Source organism: Eumetopias jubatus, unplaced genomic scaffold, assembly GCF_037043125.1.
Source record: "Eumetopias jubatus isolate StellerSeaLion01/CBP00866 unplaced genomic scaffold, mEumJub1_p1.0 scaffold_7, whole genome shotgun sequence".
Classification (NCBI taxonomy): domain Eukaryota; kingdom Metazoa; phylum Chordata; class Mammalia; order Carnivora; family Otariidae; genus Eumetopias; species Eumetopias jubatus.
Window position 1 is genome coordinate 30,338,574 of NW_028274813.1, and position 18,221 is coordinate 30,356,794.

General features: G+C 33.6%; 1 protein-coding gene across 5 annotated transcripts in view; it reads right to left on the reverse strand.

Annotated features, from left to right (window-relative positions):
* Nucleotides 1–18,221, reverse strand: part of PCNX1 (pecanex 1) — a 151,497-nt gene that overhangs the window by 57,697 nt on the left and 75,579 nt on the right. For 3 of the 5 annotated variants that reach the window (XM_028126212.2, XM_028126144.2, XM_088024558.1), the window contains 3 exons: nucleotides 5,726–5,816; nucleotides 4,219–4,276; nucleotides 2,275–2,492 (listed from right to left, as the gene is read on the reverse strand). In XM_028126212.2, coding sequence (XP_027982013.2) covers nucleotides 2,275–2,492; nucleotides 4,219–4,276; nucleotides 5,726–5,816 — 367 coding nt within the window. The remainder of the gene's footprint in view (nucleotides 1–2,274; nucleotides 2,493–4,218; nucleotides 4,277–5,725; nucleotides 5,817–18,221) is intronic. The other 2 variants (XM_028126302.2, XM_088024557.1) reach the window with 1 other exon arrangement.

Genomic DNA, 18,221 nt, shown 5'->3' on the forward strand with positions numbered 1-18,221 from the left:
ATTACATACTGTCTGTAGTTCTCATCACTGAATGTATGCTCTCCTTAGGCTTTTGTTAGTTTTTAATTTTGATGAATTCAGTATATCAATTTCATTTGTTGTTTTTGGTATCACATCTACAAAATTTTGCCTAACCCAAGGTCACAAAAATGTTCTACTATGTTTTGTTTTGTTCTAGGAATTTTATTGCTTTAGATTTTACATTTAGACCTATGATCCATTTTGAGTTAATTTTCATAATTTTATAAACGGTGCAATATAAGTATAAAAGTTTTTTTTTTTCCATATGAAAATCCAATGGTCCCAAGACCATTTGTTGAAAAGCCTACCATTTCTCTACTTAACTGATTTGGGATATTATTTTGATGCCATTTAGGCTTGGAGTTTTCTTTACAGACAGGTGTTTAACTACAATTTCCATTTATTTAATAGATATAGTACCATTAAGGTAATGTATCTTTCAGAATGAACTATGATGATTTCTATCTTTCAAGAAATTTGTCCATTGTCGGGGCGCCTGGGTGGCTCAGTCGGTTAAGCGACTGCCTTAAGCGACTGCCTTCGGCTCAGGTCATGATCCTGGAGTCCCGGGATCGAGTCCCGCATCGGGCTCCCTGCTCAGCAGGGAGTCTGCTTCTCCCTCTGACCCTCTTCCCTCTCGTGCTCTCTATCTCATTCTCTCTCAAATAAAAAAATAAAATCTTTAAAAAAAAAAATAAAAAAAAATAAAAAGAAATTTGTCCATTGTCAAATTTATGTACATACAGCTGATCATAATATCCTATTATCCACTTAACACCAGTACAATCTGTAGTGATATCCTATCTCATTCCTGTTATAAGCAATTTGTATCTTTTCTCTTTTTTTTCCCCCTAATCAGCCTGTCTAAAGGTTTATTAATTTAATTGAGCTGCCCCTCCCCCCACTTGCACTCTCTCTCTTGCTCTCTGAAATAAATAAATTAAAATATCTTTCATGTCTCTACTTTTTTAACATATAGAGTACAGTTATACTTGTTTTAATGTCTTTGACAGCTAATTCTAACATCTGTGACAATTACAGGTTGGTTTTGATTATTTCCCTCATAAATCATGTTTTACTGCTTCTTTGCATGTTTGGTAATCTTTGGTTGGATGTCATTGCGAATCCTTTGATTGGATGCCACTGTCAAAATCTTTAGGTGGTGACAATTTTCAGATTTCTATAAATCTTCTTAAAATTTGTTATGCTACTTGGAAACAGTTTGATCATTTTAGGTCTTGCTTTTATAACTTGTTTGTTGGATCTGGAGCAGTGCCCATGTTAGGGCTAACTATTCCCCACTTTTAAGGCAAGACTTTCCTGAGTACTCAACATAATGCACCATAATATATGAATTATGAGTTTCTTCAATCAGACAGCTGGGAATAGGCGTTATTCCTATCCCTGTGTGTCAGGTCCTGCCCATCTATTTCTTTCACATGATTTTACCCCAGCCTCAGGTAGTTTCTTCACATACATTCACTAATCTGTACTCTGTGGAAGAGTTGTGGAGACCCGCTGCGGAACTCTGAGGTTCTCTGTGAATAGCAGTCCTCTCTCTGATACTCTGTGTTGGGTGTCCCTGGACTCATAGCTCCATCTAATTCAGGAAGTCTGCTGGGCTCCACTTCAGTACCTCCGCCCTGTGTAGGAGCCAGCGAGGAAGACTGGGAACTATCTCAAGGCAGTAAGCTGGGGCAACTGTAGGACCCACATAATGTGTTTCCCATCTCTCAGGAATCACTGTCCTGTTTTCTTATCTCCAATGTCCTGAAAACCACTGGTTCATGCATTTTGTCTCTTTTTTGTTGTTTCAGATAGGAGTAAATCCAATCTTTGTTACTCCAGTCAACAGGAAGCACCAAGTTTTAATAGACTACTAATACTATTCATTATTAAGACTAGTACTACGAAACAGGGAACAGAAGTTCCCTCTTATACCTTTCATATTTAGAGTCATATTACCTATAATCTTATGATCATTAACACTTCATATTTTCTGGCTTTTAGGTATAGTTCCATGATTCTTACTGATGATAAAAAGGATTTTTTTTGTATAAACATATTAAAATTGCCACAAGAAAGTTTTTAATTGAAGAGAGTCAATATTTGGGAGCCCTATTAACTTAAATTTTATCTCAAAAGAACCAAAATAGAAAACATTTTCCAAAATGGTAACCAAGTGGTAATTAGGGACATTTCAATTTAAAAATAAAATCTGCACATATCTTTAATATCACACTGTATTCTCACCTATCAAACAGGGCCAAAAGTGTGAGTCTGTCAAAGTTAATGCCGATCCATAGCTGGGGTAAGATCCAAAAGCGATAATAGTGTTTAACCTTTTGAGCAGCTTCTTCTGTTGGACCGTAAGTAGCTGCCAAGTCAGGGCTTAGATCAATGTCTTGTTGCTCCAACAAATCTGTATCGATGGTCAATAGTCTGTTCAATCGAATCTGCGGAAGAGAGAGCTAAAAGAAAGTCAGCACTGAAAGGCTTAAAAATCTTGATTTAATCAAGTCATGATTCAAGGGCTACTCAATCAGCTTGCAGATTATCTAAGTCCCCTTAATTCTCTATACTCCTTACAGATATTTTATGATCATTAGAAACTACAAAAGGTGATAATAGGAAGTAAACTTAAAGCAAATTAATCAATAGGTCTTTTGGAAAAGATGTATTGGGAAAAGTGTTTGAAATCTTAACACTGTATGACTGTACAGCTAGTGAATCCATTAAAATCACGTACTGTGAATCATTAGTGGCTTCTCTTCTCCCTGCCAAATTTATGGCCTTTTCTCAAAGCTATGAACCTCATTACCATGTTAAATCTAAGCTCCTCTGAATTGGATTCAATGCCTTCAACTGTCATTTCTTCCTACAGTCTCTTATCACTGTTGTTTTAAAATCCCTCTTACACCCCCTTTTTTTCTTTTGTTTTGGCAGGCTACTCATCCGAGGCTATAAGGAAATTACCACATTACATTTCTTTTAGCTTTAATTTATCCACTCAACAGTTCACCGGTTTCCCCTTCCTCTGAAAGAGTCTAAAGGTTCCCTTATCCAGCACAGCCCTAGCCAGGATTTCACTATCCCAGTGTTTCCATACCATTCAATCATAGAAAACAAACAAACAAAAAAAACAATCATTTCCCTATTTTTGGCTTTCCTATGAAGTTTCCAGGAATACACTCCAGCAAAAAAGCAGAGACAATCTTTACTTTTCAAACACATATGTGGGTATAGTCAAGAAAATCTGCTTCCTATAAATAACATAGCCATTTTTATCTCTTAGCATTGACAAGTACCACCCCAAACACTTTTTTTCTTATCCTCTATGCCAGGGTTTCTCAATCTTGGCACTACAGGTATTTTCAGTCAGATAATTCTTTCTTTGGGGGTTCTGCTGTCCACTGTAGGACGTTTTATAGTATCCCTGGCTTCTACGCATTCACTAGATAGCAGTAACATTCCCCTAGTTGTGACAAGTAAAAGTGTTTTCAGACATTGCCAAATGTTGAAAACCATTGTTCTGTGCCAACTCACATCGATGGTCTTAAAAGCCAGCTCACAACTAATCATCTTCAGGAAGCCACTAATAATTAACCCCTTTGGCACTACATTTATTTGCATGTATTTCTTACGTGTTCCATATAAGAATTTCATTTTATATGTTAACTAATTGAATCTAAATAAAATAAGTTTAAAAAAAGAATTTCATTTTCTAAGTTCAACAAATACATCTTGAGGGCAAAAGCTGTGTTATCTTTTTAAAATATCCCCACTGTATCTCACATGGTGTATTTTTTACACAGCGATATCATCACTAAGCTTCCCACACACACACTGGTATATGAGTATCTTAACAGTTAACAGATAATATAATATTCAAAATCATAATTTTCAAAGTCAAGTTTTAAGATGGCACAACCAGATTATGACATTGGTGAGTAAATGGACCTTTACATATTCTCAAAAGTATAATTACTGATTCATACACAGCTTATGAAACTTCATGGTGTTTTATATTTATTTCCTAACAAAGGACTTAACAAGAAGAGAGCCACTATGGAACAGCAAAGGAGATTGTGCCATAGTTTTCAACAAAATTGGTATTTTATAAACCTCAACTTTTCTGATTTGTGTCGCTACTTAATCTGAATGTACATTATTTTATAAAAATAAAGGAAAACCTACCACATCATGTGGATAAAATCGAACTGAGGTAGAACTGGATACATGAGAATCCGTGTCACTAAAATAAAATGAAAAAAACTTTAGGGACTAAATAGCTTGTCACGGAATAGAAAGAAAAATAAATCTTTTAACAATTATGTGGTATTATTTACACTGTCTTCACTTTTCCAAGTACTTCAAAATACAAAATCGCATTTTCCTACAGATGTGATTAAGAGCATACAGCCTCTGGGCCAGAGTATCTATATTCAAATCTCTTCATCAGCTAAATGAGATTTGGGAAAGTTATCCAACCTTTTACACTTCAGTGTCCACCTAAGTAACACAGGATAATAGCACCTCTTATCACAAAGTTCTTGTGAGATGGGTTTAAGAAAGCAATTAACATATTGCCTGCAGCCACAACAAATTTAAGCTCTAACAGCTTACAATGTGATCACTCCGCTTCCACAGTCAAGTTTAGATTTTTGAAACTTGACACCTTACCACGTTTATGGTGTAAGGAATTGTTCTTATCTTAAATTACATTAAACATAATTGTTTCCATTGCTCCATCTTTCTATTGTTTCCACTGTTAGGAAATCACCTAACACTTGAATTTTTATTCATTCTCGACAGGGTCAGTTCTGAAACTGGACTCAAGAAGCTTAGCAAGTGTTCTATCTCTCCAGCAAGTTAAGCTAAGTGACTGCAAGATCCTAGTGCTTTAAATGGCCCCTAAAAACTTTAAAAAAGTAAGTGAACTGCCATAGATGTAACATTTAAATAGGTGTGTCCCATTATTAAACGTAAATCCTAAAATAGGATTCAAATGATCCCTGCAAAAAAAGTGAGCTAATCATTTAATAATGGATTTCAATGCAACAAGTTGAATAGGTGAATAAGATTAATATTTTAGAAAAAACTTTAATACATTCTAAGTTACAACTGATTGCATGCTCAAGATTTCTATTTTTTATCTGCTTTTCTCCTAACTTCTTATCTTACAGTGTAATTTCTTCGTAAGGGAAGGAGAGAAAAGAAACTAAATGTAATATTATGACCCATATTTTAAGAAATTCCTTTCTTAAGCTGGTAAACAAATTTTAAAACAAAAGAAAAGACGATCATCTAAAAAGATAACTTGACCTTTTCTAATTTTTCTAATAAGCTTTTTTTAATACGCTTTTTATTGATCTTGCAACGCGCGCACGTGTGCGTGTGTGTAGCACAAAATCTATAGTTAAATTTGAAATTGTGGGAAACCCCCCCCACTATAAGATCTACAGGGAATTTTTACTTAATATTTAAAATACAGAACAGCTTTTGTTTTAAGAATAATGCTTTCTTTTTTCCAGAACAATAAATTCTACCTTAAATCTTTGGAGACAAATGCACAGTGACAAATTATTTAAGCCAATATGAACAAATGTTTTCAAAATAACTTTTCCATCTCAAGGCCTAAAATCTTTAAACATAGCAAATATATGCAAGTACATACATTCTCCTAATATGACTTCACACATACCAGATATTGGATGCTCTTCTTGCTGCTGGTTCAAAATTCACAAGTGACATATCACAGCCACCAGTCTCATAAAGCGTAGAAGAGAACTTACCTAGCAAATAAATGATTTTTTTAAAAAGCCATTAGAATACTCAGAATTTTTCCATCAGGAAACACTACATTTTTCAAACTTGTTACAATTTAAGAAAATGTACTATAGACTTTTTCCAAATATTTTAATAACAATGATCTGCCTGTAATTCAGCATGACGTGAACTGAAAAGGAATGCTGAACAGTGGGGCAAAATGTCAACGTACATAATCAGGTTTTAACAGTAAGGGATTTAAGTCAGCTTTGCAATCCAGTCTCCTCTTTTCTCCTCCCAGGACATTCTCAATTGAAGCAATCACATGAATGAATTTAATGTTTAAAAGGCACCTGACCACTTTGCAAGTGGTGAATGGCCATTTGGAAAGCTGCTTAAATGTTAAGACAGCTCTGCAAGACAACAAATTTCTGAGATTACCTTCAGAGAGTTTTGGGGTTTTTTTGTTTTGTTATTTAGTTTTGCCCTTTTTGTTTATTTAAACACAGTGTAATACTTGTTTCAGGTGCAGAATTTAGTGAGTCATCACTTACATACAACACCCAGTGTTCATCACAAGTGCCCTCCTTAATACCCGTTATGTTTGTTTTTTTTAGGAAAAAAATGAAGTGTCAAAATGGATCTCTAAGGAAGTTCTATGAATGAAGTTATAATAACATTGGTGACAATTAACAATATTTAATGAGCATTACTAACTGCATGAGTCTATAAGAACTTTATGAAAAAATTTAGTAACACCATTTGCTGTAACCAAATATCTCTACAAAACCGATAAAAGGTTTAGAAATTACATTGGTTGCAAAAGAATATAGGCTTAAAAAGCTCTTAAAATGAACTCTATAAGATAAAATGGTTTCTGATAGTGAAATTTTAAAAATCTGGAGACTGTGTGAAATGCATTCTTCACCGTGACAAACCTATGGTAGCCCTATCAGTGGTAAGGAGCATAAAGAAATTAATATATAAGTTTCCAGTAAGGCAATGAGATAAGGTATGTAACTGCAACCACTGGGGCCTACTCCAGGATGCTTTTGATTATTTTCTACTGATGTTATAAATATGACAAATCTTAAGGGCAATTTCAACTACATGGTAGGGCTAAAAGATCTCTCTTAGATGACTATAATGGAAACACGGTATACAATAAAGACTTCTATTTAAGTGAAATCTTTGAAAAATAACAGTAACAGACCCCATAATATACTAATACTGTAACTAAGGGATTGCAGAACATTTCAATAATCACTTCATTCTTTAAAAGGATTAGAATCTTAAAAGTATTAAATAAGATTACTTGAATACTTTCTATGGGTCAGACAGAAGACGCAAATATTTTATTATGTTTTCTGTAGTAGCATTTTTTTTGGTCAGAATAATATATTCCTGCGACAAATGATATAAAAAGCATTCTGTGAAATGTTTTCTTCATTTGCTGTTTTTCAAGGAGGATTATTCAGCATGTGGATTATCTAAAACTTTGCTTTTTACCACCCCCACATGCCACCCTCATCTTTTAGTCATGAATCATTCACTCTTAGCACCTCTAATACAAACCAGATTCATGAACTAAAATGAAATAATAAAAGCTGTCCATTTGGCTTCTTGTTAGGTGTATTACTGAAAAGCTTTTGAAGTGATAAGGTGGTTGCAGAAATTGTTAGTGAAGATAAAAATTAAAAATACGCCTGAGATTTCAAAATTATTTTTAAATTATAATTTTTTATGCTGTGTTCTTTCCTCTCTTACAATGGAAAATGAAAAATCAGCTGTGCTACAATTAGCTTACATTAATAGAAAAAAGAAACATCTGATCAAAATCAGATTGCATAAATGCAGAATAATTATAAATCCATGTAAATGACTAAATCACAGAGTAACAAAGAGCTGGCAGGGGTTGGCTACTATGTGTGAAATCCAGTAAGATCTGAATAGATAAAAACAGGTGTTTATATTACCTAATGTGTGTGTATTTTTAGAAATAACAATATTATATTCAATAGAATTTAAATTATTAGAATATATTCTAAGTAATTAAGCATTATATCAGATTTTTAATAATAGAAGTCCTGTTTGGGGAATACTGAATATGAAAAATATTTATATGCAACTGAAATTGACTAAAGATATTCTTTCTAATATTCAAATGGAACAGTAAAAGAACATTAAGTCATTATACAACTGTATTATCTTTTATGTATAGATGTCTCCTATGAAACATGGTTGCATTTTAAATAAATAGAAACATAAAAATAAAGCATGCCCTCCAAAAAGCTCTTTAGGCAAAGAAAGCTGGAAAAACGGAGTAGTTTTATTACTATATAAATCTAGAATTCTGAATGCTTCTTTATAAACAAATGACTAACAAGTTGTAAATTTTAAAAATTTAAACGAAGCATAAAGTATATTTATGAAAAAGGAGGCTATAATTTTAACAAATGTGCAATGACTTCATCAACAGTGCTTTTTTTTTTTTTCCTAAGAAGCTTGTGTCTACATACTAACTTTAAGAAGATGCTCAGGTCAGAACAAGCTAACACTGTATTAAGGCTTCATACTATTTTCCTAATATAAGTCCACCAAAAGAACAGATTCTCTGTCTCCCCTTAATCTTTGGACTTGGCAACTAGTATCACTTCAAAGGAAACAAATTTTATTTAGAGGATAAACAACTCAGTTAAAATTACACTAAAAAGTGTTTAGTTTAAGGTTTCAGTGAAGAACTTAGTAATTTTGTAAGGTATAATAATCTACTAAAAGCATCTTCAAAAATAACCAAAACATAAAGAAGCATATATTAGCATTGGTTTATAAAGATTAAGAATATCCTAAATTTGTACAAATATCCTTACCATATGTAACAATTTTACATATATCTCATTTAAGATTAAAACGATAATGTAGTTATCCTTTAGGTCCAAAATAAAATGTGCCTTTAATTAATAATCCTGTTTTTACTCTGTATTAAGGAAAAGACTAAGTATTGATTTTTTCTAATTAATATAAATTGAGAAGGGGAATATGAAATGTGTCCTCACATGAATTATGATTGAAAACTAAGTCATCTCATCATATCCAACTCCCAGGACATAGTTAATTATACCTAACAGAATGGCTTTGTCATGATTTTAAAAGGAAAGAGTTACTTTCTGACAAAATAAACAAGACTGGAGGCTGGAATCTCAGGCTTAATAGTATTGGCCACAAGATAGCATCTCTAGAGATAAAGGGAAAAAAAGGTACTAGTATTTCTCAGTTTTGAATGTTCAATAAATTGCCATTGCCTAAAAAATTACATTTCATTATACAAAACCATTTTTTTAGGTAGGCGAATTTCAAATAACCGTAAGTCAATAAATAAGTGATGAACAACAGGAAGACGAGTAAAATTAAGATACCGAATTAAAGAAAAGGACACTAGAGACATTTCCCTGAAGTCATGAATGGTGCAGCAGACAAACTCAAAATAAACACTGGCAAGACACTGATAAAAGACATTAGAAATCAATGGGATCCTCTAACTCATCCTTTCAATAAAATTCCTTGCTACATGGCACAAACTGTATAAAGATTGCTCACTCAGCTAGTGCATTGCTCACTCACCTAATGCATTCTTGATGTTACTCATTTTACTTATGTACCTTGGAAAGAGGTAGTTACTAAGACAGATCATCTGTAGGATTTTTCTAATCCTCTCAGTTCCAACAACAAAGGAGGTGTCTTAAATTTCTTGATTTCGTTCTTTGGACCCCCTTCCCACCTCTGTTAATTCTGCATCCTCTAAGCCTAATCCTGGTACACCGTTAAACGAGTTCTTTCTTTTCTAGTATTAACTCTTAGGGTGGGCAGGCAGGGGCTACAAGAGGAAAGCCAGATACAAGGGAGGCAGCTTTATAAAGTGCTTTTTAGAAGGCTGTCAGAGGATGTGCTCACTTCAGCAGCACATATACTAGAAGGCTGCTGGAGAACCACATACTTCTACATGACTACTTAAGTACTCTACAAAAAGTGCTTATTTCTGATGTGAGGAGTATTGTGTTCACAATGCTACTTCAATGAATATATTATTATACTTTTAAGAGACAAGACCTTTAAGACTAGTCCCAGTTTCTTGGATAGCGCCACCCTTATTATCATGAATGGTACCTATGAGTCTCTGAGGAAACATGAGTTTTCACCCTGACAGAAAGGATTCATTTTATTTCTGCTTATGGGTTAATGGGCTTGTTTCTCCAGACCAGGGGTCAGCAAACTTTTTCTATAGAAGGCCAGAAAATAAATACTCTAGGCTGTGCAGGACAGATGGTCAGATGCAACAATTCAAGACTGCTATTGCAGCATGAAAGCAGCCACAGAAAACACATAACATATATTTATTTATTTTATTTCATTTTTAAAAATAAGCATCAAGCTGAAAGGATTTACCCCACCGGCCATAGTTTGCCAACCCCTGCCCTGGACCAAAAGCCTTAGGCTTCTAAAACCTTTTTAACTATTGTACTACCATGATAATCAAGTCACTATGCTACTTGTACTTAAAAGTTTCAATACTGAGAACCAGTCCTTCTTCCTGGAATGTTCAACACCGTGCTAGGTTTTTCAAACAGGGGAATAATAAGGAAAAGAGCAGGTATGAGAAGAAAGAGCCTTTGAGGACTAGTAAGGAAAGACAGAGGTCTCTACAGCTTGGCAACAGTAAAATAGATTTGCGGATATATTTTACTGACATGGCCATTGTCCTCTAGTTCTGACTCAACACCACATGCCTTAATTCATTAAGTCTCCACTCTCACTACCTAATCCCCAGGATCAGGTGAACCTTCCAAAAGTGAATGTACAAGTTCATATTCTGCTATGATTTCATCATCTGCTCACATTTTCTTTCAAAGGGATGTCTTCCTTATCTTGGTAAAATCTACAACATGACAACGATACTGACAACATTATAAATGATCAGGTAAACAAAAAGGCAAGACACAGAATTGGAGAAAATATTTGTAATTTGTATCTGACAAATTATATCTAAAATATAAAAAAAAACCTCACACCTCAATAATAACCCAATTTTAAAAGTGAGCAAAAGATCTGGACACACGTCACAAAGGAAGACTTATATATAACTAATTAACACATCAAAAGATGCCCATCATCCTTACTCGTAAGAGAAATGCAAATTTAAGCCACAGTAAGATACAACCATTGGGGCCAAAATTTTAAAGGCCAACAATAACAAACTGGGACAAGAATGGGAACAAGCGCAATTCGCATACACTGCTGGTGAGAATGTAAAATCACTTTTGAAAACAGTTAAGTTTTATTAACGATGGCCTGGAGACAACACAAACATCTAGCAGATGAATGGCTACACAATATACATACATTATACAATGGAATAATAGTCAGCACAAAAAAAGAATAAACTAACCCATGCACAACGATGAACTCAAAAGCATCACATTAGGTGCAAAAGGCCGTATTATGACTGCATTTAAATGAACTCCTAGAAGAGGGAAAACCATAATGATATAAAGTACACAGCAGCTGCCTGTGGTGGAGGCAGAGGACACATGGACTGCAATGGAGGCAACAATAAATCTTTTGAAGATGATGGAAATGTTCTGTATCTCCATTGTAGTATTTCAAAGGTGTGCACATCTATTACAACTCATCCAATTGTACATGTTAAATGGATGCAATTTATCATACCTAAATTATAGATCAATAAAATTGATTTAGAAACGAAGAAAAAATGACCGGTCAGGTAACAGTCTCAGTAGATGGATGAGTATGAGACAGCACATAGTCAGTGGAATTACTACAAAGTACAAATCAAGATTTTGGAGAGAGTGATATTTGTTGTTTTGTTTTTGCATTTCATTTTTAAAAATACCATGCGTCATCAGATTCAAAAGTAGTATATAAAACAAAGAAGTTCCCCACTCCCTAGAGACTGCCACTGTGTTCTCCTGAATAATTTTTATGTACATTTGTCCTAAGACAATTAGAACCCTCTCCTCACACACATTTTCTAAAATTTACTTCTTTTGCTTACTAACTAGCTTAACTTTTCATGTCAATAATAAAGATGCATCAAGTTCTAAATATGATACTATGTTTATGTACTATTGTTTCTTTTAGGGGTTCTCTAACAGACATTTATTTATTTTTTTAAAGATTTCATTTAGATTGTTTTTCAAAATTACAAACAATGCTACAATGAATATCCATGTACATATATCTTTGCCAGTTTGTAAAATCTATAGATTAAAAGCCATCGACATTTTTGGTCTATAGTTCTAAACTGCCCTCCAAAAGCATTCAATCTTCAGACCCTTTCCAATAATAGACATACTACACATTCAAAGATGAAAAAGATCTCAACCTTGTTTTTAACTTGCAATTTAAAAAATTATGAGTTGGGCGCCTGGGTGGCTCAGTTGGTTAAGTGACTGCCTTCGGCTCAGGTCACGATCCTGGAGTCCCAGGATCGAGTCCCGCATCGGGCTCCCTGCTCAGCGGGGAGTCTGCTTCTCCCTCTGACCTTCTTCCCTCTCATGCTCTCTCTCTACCATTCTCTCTCTCTCAATAAATAAATAAAAAAATCTTTAAAAAAAATAAAAATAAATAAAAATAAAAAATTATGAGTAAAGCTGAACTGTTTGCCTATGATTGCAAACCACCTGTATTTTTTTAAACTCTCAACTTTTCTAGTTATTAATCTTTATCTTACTGATTTGAAGTGTTTATTGTGGCAAAGACTGATGACTGACCTCCAGTATTCATCCTTTCCTTTTCCTTTCCATAATATGACATTCCCCTCACTGAATCTCAGCTGGGCCTGTGTCCACCTAATTAGAGACATTTCCTAGCTAGCCTCTCCTGCAGCTAGAAGTTGCCATGTGACTATGTATGGACCCACAGGAGGTGAGAGAAAGTGACAGGCACATGTCTCAAGTCACAATGTGAAAGATATGGGCTAACTGTCCTTATGTTTTTTAGCAACACTTCTCTTCCTGTTTTTCAGATAAATGTCAACAACTGGAGTAGTCACCATGGACCAGCAGGGAAGCCACATGTGGAAGAAACCAGAACCAACCCATCTGCTGGGGACAGCTCCCATTAAACTGTTTGAGAGACATGTAAACTTCTCTTTTATTTCAGTCACTGATTGGCGAGGGGCTGGGGCGGCGGGGGAGGGGATCCTCCAATGAAGAATCCAACCTGTATTTCAGTTAATGCATACATTAACCAAATTTAACTTAGGATCTTAAAAATGTTAATGTTAGAAAGTGATAATCTAGTCTAGTACTTCAGTGAATTCTTTACAACAGAGACAAGCAAGAAACAAATTGGATATCTCAACCAGTCCCTGTTATCTTGTGCAAAATTCCTAGAGCAGTTCAGGCATCCAAAACTTTTAAAAATAATATACTAGAAGTCTTTCCACAGTAACAGCAATAAACTTCTGAGCACTGTCCAGGGGATAAGGTTAGAGCAGATAAAGTTTATCTAGGTTTATGTTTCATTTATAATATTTGGAGAGATAAAACATACACTATCAAATCCTGCCAGATAAAGTGTAAACTGGGACAAGCTTCCATAAAGCAACTGACAGTATATGTCAAAGCCCCAAAAATGTTTATTCCCCTGGATGATTCCCTTCAAAATATTTATTCTAAGGAAATAACCACAGCTGTACTGAAAGGTTTATGTAAAGGATGTTCAGCACAGTGTTTACTACAATAGGAAATATCATGAATCAACCTGAAGACTAACAATGGGGTTAACTGGTTAAATAAACTATGATTAATGTTAATAACAATGATTATTAACATTAATAGCAATTATTATTTACGTAATTGACTTCTTATTGCCAGCAATTATTCTAATTGCTTTGCACATTTTAATAGATATAATAATCCTCACTAAAAACCTGTTAAGTATTATTATTACTGAGCCTTTGATAAATGAGGAAACTGATGCACAGGGAGAGAAAATAACTTGACCAAGGTAACACAGCTAGTAAGTAGCAGAGCGTGGACTAGAAGCCATGAAGTCTGACTCTAGAGTCTATTATGCTATACTGCCTTTCATGGAGATTTAAGAGATAAAATAACATGCCATCACCTACAAACAACTTAAAGAACAATAACATGAGTAAATAACACACGTGCTAAGTGAAAAAAGATACAAAGCTCATATGGTAACACAAAAGTCACGCATCATGATCCCAATTCCGTCTCAGAAAAGTATATAAATGTATGCATTAAAAAAGACAGGAAGGAAAATTCATAAAATTTCAATAGTGAATATCTCTAAGTGATGAAATTACAGATGACTTTTCATTATATTTTTGAGTATTTCTAAACCTGTATTTCTGTTATAAGAATGAGAAAAGCACATTCTAATTTTATCAAAAGGAAGAATATATCCCCAAACCCATTAATATTTCCTTTTAGCTATAACAAAGGACATTTACTGCTTCAAAAGAAATAAACATTTACTTTCATTTGTATATACTTTGTGTTGCCGCCCCAAATAAAATAGAATATTTTTATGTATTCAAAAATAACAATAAAGAATAAAGGACAAGATCAAAGTTGCTGCAAAAAGAATCTAACTTTTCGTTTAGATGAATAAAAATTATCTGCCATAACATAGGGCACTGAAGTATAGACTCAGATCCCTTATACCCTCTTAACTCTGTATTTATAGTAACAAGGAAGTGCCTATAATGTAGCACAAAATGCTAAGAATAGTACATAATATATATAACCTTTTTAAACACCAAGACTAACTCTAATAAAAATCTGAAAGTACCTAAGCCCCTGCTCCTTAAAGTAAAAAATTTAAAAGCCTCCAAATCATATTTCTGCTTAATAATGCAGAGCTGTTATAAACCGCTTAATAAAAAGGGTAATAGGGTACTGCCCGATTTAAGACTTTTTCTAGAGCTGACCACATTTTCGAGTTAATAAGTTCTGTAGTAAAGCAGATTATCTCAAAGAATACCTTCTTTGTCAATCTTGCATAGCAATGAAACAAAAGAAAACCTTAGAAAAAAATCAATTCACACATCACTTTTTAAACCTCTAATGCATTAATGAAATTAAGAAAGTCTTAAATTGATCAGAGGAATACCATCTGATATTTACATATTTTATATTTTAAACATAGATATAAACTTGTCTTCATTTCTTGTCTATAACAGTTTACCTTTTACATGGAAATTTTATGTAATTTTATATATACTTTTTCAAAACCATTCCTCACCACTGGCCACCAATTTCATACACAGAAAAAAAACACACGTAAGTTTTCCTGCTTTACCAGACCTTATCTAGAACATTTCCTCTGAGATGAGCTACATACTAAGAGTTTAATTATCAACTATACAGGCATTACATCAATTTATTAGTCTTAATTTACAAGAGGAAGCTGAGATTAACATAAAAACTAAGAAGCGATTGCCAAGTTTTATAGAAAAAGCCTAACAGATCTAAGAACTTTAAGGCTACCCAGATTCAGTCTCCCGGGTGACTCATCTGGGCACTAAGCACAGCTTGTTTTATTAAGTATAACTGCATAAATTCAGAATATAGTAGGAAATCAACTGCAAACAAATGAGTCCACTAAAAGACTGATGAAAAGGAAATTAACCTTTAAGATGTGGTTAAAAAAAATATGTTACACTGAAAGACTTGAGAAATTCTTAGATAGTAATTGCCTTTTTAAAGATGTTAACTTCAAAACTTATCTATCACTTATATCATTTGAACCTTTTCTTTTTGCATGAAGTCTATAAATGAGAAAATCACCCCAATTTTTCCAACCAGGTTCTAAGTTATATACTTATAATTCAGTTTTTTAAAATTAACTATGATTAACAATTATGCCTGCTGAGTATGTACGATGAAAATATTTTCTTCAGCTGAAAAAGCTACTAATAAAATCCATAAAACAGCATCTTCAGTGAATTTTTCCACCATGTCTAATGTTACCTGGTAACCTTGAAATGCTAGTTAAAATTCAACAGAGAAATAAGGTTTCTCAGGGTTTAATATAGGAAATGGATGTGGTTATCTAGTATGACACCACAAAGTAAAGATGGAGAAACAGTTAAGAAAACTACCTAGGCTTAGAATTAAACAGTGCCTGGTTGCAAGTTTCCTTTAATCCAAAAAAGCTATACCTTTGCTTAAACAACCAATTATAATCTATACATGTGTACAGATGCAAACATTTATATACACTCAAACATACACATGTATGAATGTGTGTATATATATATGAATGTTTTATATAAATGTATTATGTATATATATACATTTTCACATGTATAGATTTGTACATTTAAAAAATTTTCATCTGAAGAAGCTAAATTTAGAAACAATCCTTTTTAAATATTCCATACTTTTAGGGAATATCATGACTAACTTTATTAAGATTTTATTTATTTATTTGAGAAAGAGAATGAGAGAGAGAGCATGAGCAGGGTGAGGGGCAGAAGGAGAAGCAGACTCCCCACTGGGCAGGGAGCCTGATGCAGGGCTCGTGCCGGGACTCCAGGAATATGACATGAGCAGAAGGCAGACGCTTAACCAACTGAGCTACCCAGGCGCCCCAATATCATGACTAACTTTAACATCTGAGTATCCAAATTCATTTACCCAAAATAATCTTACCACTGTTAATTATAATCATGTAGAAATTAAACCATGCAACAAAAATATTCTAGTGGAATATATTATAAAAATCAGTGTCTCTACAATTCCTTTAAGTTCAACTGCAGCCCGTTTTCAGGATCTTTTTTTGCCAACTTCATTTGATATGGAACAGGTATACACTGTCCACCGTTGCTTGGTTTGTGCTCATTATCACAATACATTCAATTTGGCAGCATCCAGCTACCACAGGTCAATAACTAGCTACCAGAAGGCAGGTAAGAAAAAAATCCATATTTCAAGACAACATCCTGAATATTCACCCACAGATGCTAATGTCACCTCCAGACTTCATCTTCAGAACTGTGTAGAGAATTCATATGTACCTATTTTCAATAATCTGCAGTGGATTGAAGATGAGATTTTACAATGAAGGTTCTCTTACCAAGTTTTTCAAGTAAATTAGGTTTTTATAGAGGAAAATCATCTACTGCATCATTTTATGCTCCATTTGACAGAAGTCTAAAAATCCAAAACAGATAAAAATTAAGCCTTTTATTTTAGCAAATCTGCTACCACAGACCCAATGGGCAATGGTGACGGTCACTGTAATTTTATATGCACAAACTGACAAATCCTCTGTTCCAAAGACTTTGGGGGTTATGAGAGAAACAGTGATAGAAAGACATTAACTGAATATATTTACAACTAAAAAAAGTATCAATATTTTAACTCTAAGCAAGTAACTAAACTGAGGACCCTCCTAATAAACTCCCTTGCTTTTCCAAATTACAAACGCAAACACAAAAGCACTCTAAAATTTAAATGTTTTATTGTCTTCTCTTTTTATTTTGAAATCACTATATATGCTAATGTTATAAATATCTTAGTGACCATTTTCAAGTTACTCTAAGATTTGCTAAAGATAATTATTGTCATCAATATGCATATTTAATACTTGTTAACTCTCTGGAACTAATAAGGATTTTTACAAAATGAGAAGTCAACAAATAGCACATGAAACTGGACACCTTACACCACACATCCTTCTAGCCAAAGTGTCAAGTGGATTATCATCTTTATAAATGAAACACAGTTATAAACATGGATTAACAAAATCACGGTGAGCAAATGTAATGCTTTCAACTGTGTTTTTTAATAAAATTTTCTTCATTGTATTAACTTAAATTGTTATTAATCTGCATTCTGAACACAAGAAAGATGGATTATATAGAGAAGCAGAAGACCAAAGCAGTAATAAATACTGTCTTTAAGGTACAGAACAGGTATTTGAGTGGATATTAGTAACTTATATTTATAGATGTATTAAAAGGAAAAAGAAAAAACTTGATGAAGTTATTGATATTAGTGTAGAGCCATGGCACCCTCAGAGTACTGCATTTAGGATTAGAGTAAGTCTATTTCAGGTGACAGATATTGAAGTGAAATATAGAATACCCAAAAGAAAGATTCTGTAGTAATACACCATTAGAAAGTATTTATGCTTTTCATGAAGCACATGCAGTGAATTCAAAGAAATCAAGGTTTAATCAAAATAACTTTTAAAACATCAACATTTCCCCTCATGGTGTAAGTGCCAAGGAATAACAGAATTGCCCGAATCATTATAAGAGAACACTAAAGCATGAACATTTATTAATACTTTTTTAACTACCTATCAATAATAGACATGCTAAAAAAAAATGCAGAATAAATGTTGAGAGAAAAACAGAAAATGGAAAAGCAAGT